Below are 13,318 nucleotides of genomic sequence, written 5' to 3'. Positions count from 1 at the left end.
GGAGGTCAAAAATAGTTTTAATGGGGACATTTTTGTCATTAAGAGTCTAAGAGGAACAGTTATGTCTATATAGTGTAGCATAGAACTATTATAAATGATTGTTTGAAATAAAAAATTAATAAGTTAAAAAGAATATCCTTGGAGAATTTGATGCTATATGCATGAACATAGCCCAAATGATCAAGAAAATAAAAAATGAAAAACCAAAAATGTCCTTAGTGAGGCACAAGGGTTAAAGAGAAACTAGAGAGTAAATAATACCGAGTAAATAGTTACATTTTGAGGAAAGATGTTTATTGAATAAACACAGTGTAAGAATACAATTAAACAGCTAGTTCATATTTTATGAACTTTGTCCAAAGGCTCCAAAAGGATGTCTCTTATTCAGCAGCTTCAGACTACAACAAAGAAAACAAGAAAGAAGATTCATTATCTATTCTTAAAATAAAAAGTAAATTAAAATGGAATGAAAATATGTGGCTTGTAAAAAATGTAAATACCCCATTAAACTAAGTTGCCCACATAATAATCTTTGTAAAATATTATCACATGGTTACCTTTCCATGATCACGGCTCTTGGCTCTCAGCTTGTTGACCTGGGACTCTGCGATGTCAGCACGCTCTTGAGCTTCCTCCATCTCATGCTGGACCTTCCTGAACCTGGACAAGTGAGTATTGGCCTGCTCCTCCTGCAAAGTGTTTGGAGTTGAAGTATGTTGTATTTTTTAATTTTACATCATATTAGTATGTTTTCTTTCTGTATTTTTTGATTTGTGCAACATTCCTGTATATAAAATTACAAATCATTTGACTCACAGCCTCCTCAGCCTGTCTCTTGTAAGCCTTGACTTTGAGCTGCAGCTTATCCACCAGATCCTGAAGTCTGTGCACATTCTTCTTGTCCTCCTCAGTCTATACAAAAGAAGCAATGTTACTGCACTATATAGAGAGAAAATTTCAAAACCAAGAAATCATTTTCAGTTTTTAGTTAAATCCGAACCTACCTGGTAGGTCAGCTCCTTCACTCTCCTCTCATATTTGCGGACTCCCTTAACAGCATCAACTCCACGTCTCTGCTCAGCTTCAACTTCACTTTCAAGTTCACGAACCTGTAATGTGATGATTCATAGTATATCAAACCTTGTAAAGGAATTTTTGCAGCGAGAAAAGTGAATTAAGTCCACATATTGAAAGTGTGATTGACATCCTAATGCAGATGTATTAAGAGCATACCCTTGACTCCAGTTTCTGGAGCTGCTTCTTGCCACCCTTCATGGCCAGGTTCTCAGCTTCATCCAGACGGTGCTGCAGGTCCTTGACTGTGACCTCCAGGTTCTTTTTCATCCTCTCCAGGTGAGCACTGGTGTCCTGTTCCTTCTTCAGCTCCTCAGCCATCATGGCAGCCTGAAATGATGGGCATCATGCATAAACAAATGTTTGGTGAAGTGAAGCTGAATTTTATAAAAGAAGACTTATAAACAAACTCACATCAGTGATAGCCTTTTTGGCTTTCTCCTCAGCATTTCTTGCTTCCTGAACAGCATCGTCCACTTCGCCCTGAACCTGTACAAGGTCAGACTCCAGCTTCTTCTTGGTGTTCAACAGGCTGGTGTTCTGAAAATTAAAAAAGTCACCTTTCATTTTATGTTATGTATACAAAAGCTGGTATGTATACTATATTCATTCTGTAAAAAGGCATTTTCTTGTTAATTCTTGAATATAAACCTGAGAGTGAAGCAGTCCAACACGCTCACTAGCATCAACCAACTCCTGCTCAGCCACTTTGCGTCCCCTCTCTGTCTGCTCAAGAGCGGCTCTGAGCTCCTCAATCTCAGCCACCATCAGGCCATTTCTGCGCTCCACCATGGCAACCTGCTCCTTCATGTCTTCCTGTCCTCTGACTGCATCATCAAGGTGCAGTTGGGCATCCTGATAACATGTGCAAGGGTAAAGACTTAACTTTCTTTGCTCTGTAAGATTTGTTTATTCATTGATCAGACAAAGCTCACCTTGAGCTGTCCCTGGACATTCCTCAGTTGTTTCTGAGCCTCAGCAGCCTGCCTGTTAGCATGGCTCAGCTGAATCTCCATCTCATTCAGATCTCCCTCCATCTTCTTCTTGACTCTCAGGGCATCATTCCTGCTCCTGACCTCAGCATCGAGAGTGCTCTGCATGGAGTCAGTCACCCTCTGGCTGTTCCTCTTGATCTGCTCCATCTCCTCATCCTTTTCTGCCAGCTTCCTGTCTACTTCACCTTTGATCTGGTTAAGTTCAAGCTGAACACGGAGAATCTTGGCTTCCTCATGCTCCAGTGTACCCTTAAAGAAAAAGTTGAACGTACACAGATTATTTTCTCAAAATAGTCAAATTAATACGTGCAATTGAATTAACGCTTTTGTATTTTATCACACAAGTGGTCTTTTCGTATTGCTAATTATATTTTTAACCTCTGCTTCCTCCAGTGCTGACTGAATTTCAGTTTTCTCAGTCTCCACAGTCTTCTTGGCTTTCTCCAGCTCATGGATGCTCTTTCCAGTCTCACCAATCTGTTCAGTCAGGTCTGAGATCTCCTCTGTAGCATATTAAAGTGCAATTAGGTATCTACATTATATGTAGAAACCACATTTTTCCACCACAAAATGTCATGACCTACAGCTACAGAAGTCAAGGAAGAAGCTGTATAATCACTACAATGATGAATTAATATTACTTTAAATATAGTGTGGGATTGACTTACGCTGCAGGTTCTTGTTCTCTCTCTTCATGGTCTCCAGATGATCCAGAGCCTCCTCATAAGAGTTCTTCATCTTGAACAGTTCAGTGCTGAGAGTGCGAGCCTCCTTCTGGGCTCCTTCCAGCTCTGCCTGGCCCTCCTCATATTTCTGTTTCCATTCTGCAAGGACCTAGAATTATATAGATTAATAACAATGATTAAATACCAAGATACTTTTGTGTTTCATTCAAACCAGTGTGGTTTTGATTTCCTGTTACCTTATCAAAGTTCCTCTGCTTCTTGTCAAGGTTGGCAGCTAGAGAATTAGCTCTCTCTACATCAATCATGAGGTCCTCCACCTCACCCTGTAACCTCTGCTTGGTCTTCTCCAGAGAGGCGCACTTTGAGTTCACAGCCTCAATGGACTCCTCAGCATCCTGCAGACGCTGGGCAAGCTTTTTCCTGTAGTAAAGAATTTCAATTGCATGTTGATAATAACATATGTGGAATGTTTTCTGGAAAAGCAAGCAATTGAATTGGAGACTAATTTAAAATGACTTACTTGGACTCCTCCAGCTCCTCAGTGCGCTGGATAGCATCAGTCTCATATTTGGTTCTCCACTGAGCCACTTCACTGTTGGCCTTGGACATTCCTCGCTGCAGCTCAGCTTTAGCTTCTTGTTCCTCCTCAAACTGCTCTCTGAGCAGATCACAGTCATGGCGGGCTGATTGAACACCATGGGCCAGGGCATTCTTGGCCTTATGAAAAATCGAAAACATATTTCATTGACCAGATGTATCACAGAAATATGTATATATTATTGAAGAATCATAGACATGGGTTCTTTAAGGTAAAACAACTGCTTACAATACCAAGGATAAAAGTATTTTGGTGAATGTTCTTCATAATGTTTATGGTCATGATAATTTTATTCATGTCATTGTGTATTTCATTAAAAGAATGAACTTTCTGACAATATTTTCTCTCTACCTACAACTATCATTCAACCCCTTTAACTGTCCTATGTCTGTCTCTGCAATATCTAACCCTTTAACAGAAAAGCATTTCCTCAGTAGGTATTACTTGGCCAAAAATAAATAAAGTTGAAAAAAGGGTGCATTAATATTATGAGGCAAATTTTCGATTAAAATTTCAATTTACTCTCTATGGTGGTTGAATATAATTTCTATTATATGGGTCAATGTTGTGACGCTACTTTTTATGTCCCTGTGGTTTAGTCAAATTTAATGGGGTTAAAGTTTCTGCTTATAATCCATTTTTAGAGAATATATGAGAGGATTATGGCGAAAATGTCCCAGTATTGTAACCCTAAAAACTTGAACCAAAAAATTACACTTGCTTAAAAAATGATCAAATTCTCAATAAAACAGCACATCAACTAGTTTGGCATAATCTTACATTATCACCCTTTCATATTAAGTAAAGGTTAATGGAATACAATTGTTCTAAATCTTAAATATATTTGGTGAATCATGTCAAGTCAAGTGAACAACATGAAGTGTCTCAAAGTGTAACCACCATTTAAGAAGCCATTTTGTTAAAATTGTGAAAAAAGGCCATATAACAGGAAGTGGTTTTACAGAGAAGGACCCCCGATGATCACAACTGCTCAACAAGGTTAGAAGCTCTTAATAATTACTCATAATCTGACTTTTTCTGGTCTTTTTAAAATGAAATATCAAAATCGTATAACTGCTTACATCAATTGAGTTGATCGATCATAAAAAAAAACAACTTTTGATCATGTACAGTCTTTAAATTACCTAAAAATCCAATAAATCATTTAAATGAGAAATATTACTCAAACATAACATCTGTGAAATATAATTATTTACATTTCTGCTATTTCATTACTAAAACAATCAAACTAAAGAAAGAAAATGGGTTTTCCCCATTAGATTCCATCTACAAGAAAAAAGTGGCTCGACAGAGCATGCATGAATGCTAATGCTACCGCATGAAACAGCTGGGTGGGAAGAATGTCATCACATGGCCTCAACCACCTGGCCTATTTATAATATAATAACATCATCTGAACCACCTGACCTCTTTATAATATAATAACATCATCTCTAAGCCAGAACCTCTGAACTCATGAAGGAGGACTGGAACCAGTACACATGTTTTAGGGATACGTTAACCAAAATTCTTATTGTCAGATTAAATATTTATCAACTGTATTCACAATAGAAGACAATTTATGAGTTGACTTATGAGTTGTTGTTGTTGTTGTTGTTGTTGTCAGGTAATTGTTTTCTTTGTTCTATGATAAATTACATTAGTTACATTTTAAGATTAAATTAAAATGATTGTTGTTGAAAAATGTTTTTGTTTTGTTTTTTTAGCACAGAATTTAGAAAGAAATGAGTTCATTTATTAAATGAAAAATTCAATGATGGTTTCTTGAGTGAATTTAAAATATTATACCCTAATCATTTCTTGTTGTCAGATGTTCCTTTTTGTAAACTGAAATATCATGAAAAACCAAGTTCACTGAACCTTGTTGACTGTCATATTTGATTTTCAGTGTCCATTTCTTCAACAAACAATGGTGTTTGACTGTAGAAGGAACATGGTCAGGCAGTATATCAGATTTTTATGAAGAAATACTGGTTACATCCATTGATGCAACCCAGTATCAAGTTGGTGAAAGCAGTACTTTTTCCTAAAAATCTGATTATGTACAGGAAAATAAACTAAAACATGGAATACATGTAATCCACTTTTGCAATGCAACAAAATGTTTTTTTAACAAATTTTACATTATTGGCCCAAATTTATTTGGCAAAAATGATTGTTTTTAGAACATGTCCGGCTCAGTATTGACAAAAAGCAATACAATGTAAATGAAGGAATACTACAATTTTTTTTCATTTCATTTGATGTTTTAAAATGAAGAAATTATTTTTATAAATGCACTTAAATACACTGTAGGTGATTAAAATATTTAACATTTATCATTCTTTGCTCTCTTCTTTGTGGTTACACCATGGGACATTTTCAGGAGCACTCAGTCTTACTTTTGATTAAAAAAATGTTGCAAATGTTGTCAAATGACAAAAAACCAACAAAACCCCAAAATCTACACATTGATAAAGCTAATGCATGCCTTTAAAATTATTTTTAAAGACATTTTTTAACTTTTCATCTTGCCAACCCTTATTTGTCACTGACCCATAAATAGATATAATAAATTATCCTACAATTGTTTATCATTATTCTCTGTTCATGATTTTCTGAAGTTTTCAGATTTTCATTGTTTGCAATGATAATGACTGACAATTACTTAAAATGAAATGTAGTACCCAGTTCCACCAGTAGGCTATTAAAATAATAGGAGATAAAAATGCTTTATACCTTCACTTCCTCCTCAACGTGTCTCTTCAACTCCTCAATCTGCTGAGTGTAAGCCTGTTTGCCCCTGGTCAGCTGGGAAACAAGAGCATCTTTCTCCTCAAGCTGGCGAGAAAACTCACCTGAATGACAAAATGTTAATGAGTCATTTATCAAAATGATCATATGTGGTTTTTATTACTAGTTTTTATCACAGGTGACTCACCATTCTCTGTCTGCAGTCTTGCCTTCTGTGCATTAATGTCATTCAGCTGGCGCACATTCTCATCATTTTTGGCCTTAAGCTCACTCAGCTGGTCTTCAATAGTTCTGCACATTTTTTCCAAGTTACCCTATAAAAACAAAACATGATGTATTTAGGAATATTAACATGAACAAAGCAAGTGTTTTGCATTTGTCTAAGTTGGAGACTACTTCAAAATGATCCTATATAATCCATATTTATGAGCATAATGACAGTCAGTTATGAACTCACTTTGGATTTAGCTACAGCCTCCATGTTGCTGGAGAGATCATCAATCTCCATCTTGTACTCGCTCTTCTCCTTCTCCAACTTCTGCTTGACACGCTGGAGGTTATCAATCTGCTCTCCCAGCTCTGCAACACTGTCGGCCTGCTTCTTGCGGAGAGCTGCTGCAGTAGCTTCATGCTGGAGGGTTGACTCTTCAAGGTCACGGCGCAGCTTCTGGAACTCAGCCTCACGCTTCTTGTTCATCTCAATCTGAGCGGCTGTAGCTCCACCAGCTTCCTCAAGCCTCTCACTGATCTCCTCAAGTTCCCTGGAGAGGTCGGCTCTCTGTTTCTCCACCTTAGCCCGAGCAGCCCGTTCAGCCTCAATTTCTTCTTCCAGCTCCTCAACACGTGCCTAGGTTGGATGATCCCAATATAAAGAAGGCTTGTGAACTGAACACAATGTGAGCAGTGGTTTTTCAGTCACTGAGTATAACATTCATGTCAAATACTAACCTGGAGCTCCTTGATCTTCTTCTGAAGCTGAGCACCAAGAGACTGTTCATCCTCAATCTTGCTGAGCAACTGGCTGGTCTCAAACTCCTTCCTGGAATAGGAAAAAAGGTATTGCTGTTGTATTGCATTATGGCAATTAATCAATGTAAGGATTAAAGATAAAAACAGAATACTTACTTCTTGATTTTCTCCTCAGATTGCTGCTTGTCATTCTCCAGATCCATTATGGATTCCTGGGCCAGTTTCAGATCACCCTCAAGCTTCCTCTTGGCTCTCTCAAGGTCCATACGGAGCTTCTTCTCTTGCTCCAGTGATCCCTCAAGCTTTTGAGATGATATTATAATGTTCACATGAGATAATGTTTTGAATTTTTATCATGGAATGTCGATTCTCACACACAAGTTAACAATACAAACACGTTATCAAAAGCAATGTTTCCTCACATCGTCCACTTGTTGTTCCAGCTTAGTCTTGGCCTTGGTCAGAGTGTTGACTTTGTCCTCCTCTGCCTGGAGATCATCCAGTGTTTGCTGGTGAGCCTCTTGGAGGGCTTTCTTCTCCTTGGTCAACTTGGCAAGAGACTCATCTTGAGATGCCATCTCCTCTGTCAGGTTTTTCACCTGAAAAGGTCGGTAAAGGTGCATTATTTCCATCACTTTATACCCATATGTTTGAAAGCTAACATCAAATACATTGCCTTTTTTATTTTTATAAATACAGGATTAAAATGATTCCAACCTTGTTTTCTGTGGCATGTTTCTCCTTCTCCACTTTAGCCAAGGTGAGCTCCAAGTCATCAATATCTTTCTTCAGCTCAGAGCATTCATCCTCCAGCTTCCTCTTCTTGGCAGTCAGCTCAGCATTGATTTCCTCTTCATCTTCCAGTCTCTCAGTTGTCTCTTTGAGTTTGGCCTCAAGTTGGATCTTGCTCTTAATCAGGCCTTCACACCTTTCCTCAGCATCTGAGAGGTTCTCAACTTCCTACAGTATATTGTTACATACAGTAAATGAATAGACAATGTATTCTCTACATGTACATAAATAGATTAAGGGTTAAAAAAATGTGAAAATGTTAACTACAATATTCGATTAATGAAGTGTGGATATGATAGTCACTCTTGCTTTCGTATCCTACTTACCGCAGACACTTGCAGTTGCAGGTCATTCTTTTCCTGCAGCAGGGAAACCATCTTCTCCTCCAGCTCCTTCTTCTTGGCCAGAGCAGCAGCCAGGTCTGTCTGCATCTTTCCATAGTTCTCCTTCATCGCGGACAGCTCCTTCTCAGTCTCAGCACTCTTCAGAAGAGGCTTGATCTTGAAGTAGAGATTCATCCATGGCCAGTTTTTCACATTCATGAATGAACGGATATTGTACTGAATGGAGAAGATAGCTTCCCTGGAAAATTAATACGAATAAAGTGTAACTTTTCTGTAATATTAATTAATTAAAAACAAAAAAACAGCTGTTATGAATAGAGCAGTTCAGTGTACTGATAATCCTACCTCCTCTCCATCATCTTTACAAACTCTGTCCTCATGAGGTATCCTCTGCAGAGAGCTTGAGTCATGGTCACCAGACTAGCCAGTTTTTCATCTCTCATCTCCTCCAGACCACCCAGCAGACCAGCTTTGAAGAACACCTGTGTGGTTGTTTGAAAGGACTCAGTAATCAGCATTCACTGATACAAAAGGATATATGTACATGCCATACTTGACATTGTTCATAGAGATTAACCTTTGTGTGTCCAAACTTGTATTGAGTGTGATCCACATCAATAGAGCCTAGAAGCTTCTCAGCAGCTTTCTTGTTGTCAATGAACTGTCCCTCAGGGATGACGCTGGCATTCAATACTTTGTATCTACAAGAGAAGATTGTGTTGTTACTTACAGTGACCCCACATCTTGGCGGGCAGTTTTTAATTCAACTGAAATCAACTTGATTTGCTTATATTAAATGATATCACCTCTGCTTGAAGTCACCATAGAGGATTCTGCTGGGGAAGCCCTTTCTGCAGATTCTGATGCCTTCCAGCACACCATTACACCTCAGCTGATGGATGACCAAGAAGTTCTCCATAAGCCCTGAAAGTTCCAAAATCATATTCAAAATGTTTGTTTTCATCAATGTGTCACATTCAGTGTGCAACATTAGGCCAGGTGCTTCTTACCTGGGGTCTTTGATTCATTAGGAATGAGGCAACGGACAAAATGAGGGTGAGTGCTCCTCAAGTTGGTCATCAGCTTGCCCAAGTTCTCCTGTGGATCAGCAACATAAGAAAAATGGTCAACAGTATTTCAAGATAATGTTTTTAATAGTTTAAAGTATGAAACAATACATACCCTGAAAAGCGCAGACACAGTCTGGAAGGAACCACCCTTCTTCTTTCCACCCTTTTTGCCGCCACCACCAGCAGCCTCTGTTTTCACAAAAACATTTAATAAATAAGTAACTAAATGAGTAATTATTTTAAGTTTTCTCTCTGTAAAGGTTTTTTCTATATTAATACAAAATAGTCAGCAGCTTTATACAAGGCCTGCATCCAGTGTAACAGACACATGGTTTCTTATTCCTCACTGCAATCTTACTGCATGTTGTGTGTGACACAGAACATATCACCTATACTGTTATTCAGAGTTTCTGATCATTCTCCTCAGGCTTATTTCTCACCTTCAGCTCCACCGTGTTTTGCATACAGGAAAGCTAGAAGTTTGTTGGAGGCCTTCTGGTAGAGCTGGATAACTGAGTCATTCAGGGGGTCCTTGTTCTTGTCCAACCAGCCAGCGATATTGTAGTCCACTGTACCAGCATAGTGAACCAGGGAGAAGTGAGCCTCAGGCGCACCCTTTTTAGGCTTTGGCTTCTCAAAGGCCTTGGTCTTGCCAAGATGCTGATCATGTAGCTTGTTCTTGAAAGAAGTGTCAGAGGCCTTGGGGAACATGCACTCCTCTTCAAGGATGGAGAAGATGCCCATTGGCTGAGAAAAAAAAAGAAATTTCACATCAAAGGTTTAACAGTGGAAGCAAACATTTGCATGATTCAAGAAATCACTTTGACTTGATTGAGTACTGACCTTCTCAATAAGCTCAATGCAGGCAGCCAAGTCCATACCAAAGTCAATGAACTCCCAGATAATGCCTTCTTTCTTGTACTCCTCTTGCTCCAGGACAAACATGTGGTGGTTGAAGAACTGTTGCAGTTTCTCATTGGTGAAGTTGATGCACAGTTGCTCCAGACTGTTGAACTGTAATTATGGTGACATAATGCGTCATAGAAAAACATTGTTGACATGATGCAACTCAAATATTCAGATCACTCACATCAAAGATCTCAAATCCCGCGATATCCAACACTCCAATGAAGTACTGTCTTGGCTGCTTTGTGTCCAGCATCTCATTGATACGGATGACCATCCACAAGAACATTTTCTCATAGATAGACTTGCACAGAGCACTGACAGCATTGTTGACCTAGAAATAAAGATTTTAGAATGATCACAATCATATTTTCTTGTTAAAATGGAAATATTGCCATTTTGTTTTTCAAATATTAAACTTTCTTTATCTTACCTGTGGCACAGTCTGACCTTTGGTTACCATCTCATTTCCAACCTTGACTCTTGGGTAGCACAGAGCTTTCAACATATCCGCTGAGTTCAGGCCCAGGAGGTAGGCAATTTTATCAGCCACTGATGGAAAAACAAACTGTTAGCCATCTGTGAACTGTGATATGCTTACAAATATATGTTACATATTAATCAATGGTAGATTTTCTATAAGATATCATTATCCGAGTTACCCTCAGTGCCATCAGGTTCAGCCTGCTCCTCACGCTGCTTCTGCTTGAATTTCATGCTGCCATGATGAATCACAGCACCAGTCAGCTTGTAGATGCCCTGCTTCTCCTCAGCAGTGAAGCCCAAAATGTCAATAGCAGTCTACATTGAACAAGAAAAGTTATTGGTATTTGAAAAACATTTCCCGGTTGCATTAAGCATGCAAAATATACTTTACTAAAATGTTTTCTTACATCTGTTGCAATGAACTCCTCCACATCATCAATGCTCTTGACAGTGATTTCACCCTGACTGATCATTGGGTAGTCATAGGGGTTGGTGGTGATCAGAAGAGCCTCTACATGAGCATAGTAAAAATACACATCATTGCTTAGTCTTGTCTCTGGCATTATTTACGTTTCAGTGTCAAATTTACAAAGTAACATACCCAGGAGCTGAGGTTGGTGGCCAGTCATCAGCTGATAGAAGATGTGGTAGCTCCTTTCAGCAGACAACTGGAAGGTTACACGGGACTTCTCCAGCAGATCTAAGAAAAACAAATTGAACCAGAGTCTGTGTGATCACTCTATTACAACCAAAACGGTTACTTTATCAAAAATATATGACACTCCAGATTAATCTTGATTCACATCATGGTTGAAACTTACAAGTTTCAATATCAGCTGAAGCCAGCTTTCCAGTAGAGCCAAAGTGGATTCTGATGAATTTACCCTAGGGAGCCAGATCATTGATAACATCAGTTTTTGTAATTTAGCAAGAATATGTCTTGACATGTTCCCTTGATTACTTACAAAACGAGAGGAGTTGTCATTCCTCACAGTCTTGGCATTACCATAGGACTCCAGCAGAGGGTTGGCTGCAACAATTTGGTCCTCAAGGGAGCCCTGCAAGAGAGGATTTGAGTTACATGGGCTTAACATTGAAAATAACTTTCCTCTGACAAACAGTTTTATCTTAAAAGACCAATTTACCTGCATCTTTCCAGGAACTGGCTCAGCCTTCTTGGCTCCAATAGCTGCAATTGTTGCAAAGTACTGGATGACACGTTTGGTGTTGACAGTCTTTCCTGCACCGGATTCTCCACTGGGGTATAAGAGACACATTTCAACATTCTGCTTTATTATCATTATATGATTTAGCATTACATTTCTGTAATACTTACGTGATCAGGATAGACTGGTTCTCACGATCTGAAATACAAACATAGACATTTCAAATGAATGTCTTTTTTTGCAATTCCCTCAAAAAGCTTTTGTGTAAGCTTAATTCTACATGATTTAACACTGCTAACTTTAATTTTACCTGTGTGCATGAACTGATAGGCATTATCAGAGATGGAGAAGATATGAGGTGGTGCCTCAATCCTCTTCTTGCCTCTGTATCCTCCCACAACTATAGCATCATACACAGGAAGCCACTTGTAGGGATTCACAACAACGCAAAACAGCCCAGAATAGGTCTGTAATCGCACAAATAGAAAATAAACATAGTGTTAACATTTAGATTCTCAGATATAAATGCTCATTGCATTAGTTAAGTGGAAACTCACGTAGATCATCCAGGATGCAAAACGCTCTTTGAGGTTATACAACACAGTAGGCTCGTTGAGGTGGGTCATCATGACCATGTCCTCAATTTTATCAAACTTTGGAGGGTTTCTGGGAAAGATTTCATCTTCTTTTACAGTGAGTTCCTGGAAAAAGAGAAACAGTAAAATGTATTTTTCAAATTTAGAGTTCATCAGATGGATGTCCTTGTTAATCGATGTGTTAGTATGAACTCAAAGCTACTAATTATTTTTCATTCATAATTTTAAACAAATGTTTATGTGAAAAATTGAGAAATCCCAACATAGTAAAGGGTCTTCATTGGAAATACACCTACCTGTCCATCCTCAGTCTGAACTGTGGCTTTGCCACCCTCTCTCTTCACAAGTTTACCCTTGAGATACATTTCTTCCTTATGCGTCACAAAGAAGGAAGTTTTGGCATCAAAAGGAGCGGCTTGAGCCTCAATCCTTTCCCTCTCTGGCTTCCGGAGGTAGATGGCCGCCGGGCCATAGCACTCCATCTCTGCGTCTGTGCTCATGGTGGCACTTTAGTGGAGACTGAAAAGATCACATAAATATCAGCATAATGTAGTAATGTAAATCTTGTATCCATCTGATGTTGGAGATTTGATATGTTTTACCTCAACTGGCTCCAAAAAAAGATGACTGGTACAGTATTTGGTGGAGTGTCAAGATGCTATAAAAAAGATGGTGAAACATGAGTACAATGATTTTTGTTTGTTTTTCTCATTTTAAATCTTACTTGCAGAATGTCAGTTTGAGAGCAGTCAATTGTGAAGGTCGTAAAATTTATTTACTTGACTAATAAGTGCCAGCTGTACTGTCAATTTTCAAAACTGACTTCCACAACCAGAGAAATAGTGCTGCTCTTAATGGTCACTTAGTATACAGTATGTGTTG

General features: G+C 38.6%; 1 protein-coding gene and 1 pseudogene across 1 annotated transcript; both read right to left on the bottom strand.

The window, feature by feature from the left end:
* Positions 1-380: 380 nt before the first annotated feature.
* LOC133999922 (myosin-7) lies at positions 381-1,395 on the bottom strand. The gene is made up of 5 exons (XM_062439272.1): positions 1,234-1,395; positions 1,005-1,109; positions 817-912; positions 558-689; positions 381-398 (listed from the first exon to the last, which is right to left on the bottom strand). Exons 1-5 carry the CDS (start codon positions 1,393-1,395, stop codon positions 381-383), a joined length of 513 nt encoding a protein of 170 aa, XP_062295256.1.
* An 89-nt stretch (positions 1,396-1,484) lies between these two features.
* On the bottom strand, positions 1,485-12,936 carry LOC133999921 (myosin heavy chain, fast skeletal muscle-like; annotated as a pseudogene).
* Between the last annotated feature and the right edge of the window lie 382 nt (positions 12,937-13,318).

Source organism: Scomber scombrus, chromosome 18, assembly GCF_963691925.1.
Source record: "Scomber scombrus chromosome 18, fScoSco1.1, whole genome shotgun sequence".
Lineage (NCBI taxonomy): Eukaryota > Metazoa > Chordata > Actinopteri > Scombriformes > Scombridae > Scomber > Scomber scombrus.
The sequence above is the reverse complement of the archived record's forward strand: the minus strand, read 5'-3'. Positions and strand labels throughout refer to the sequence as shown.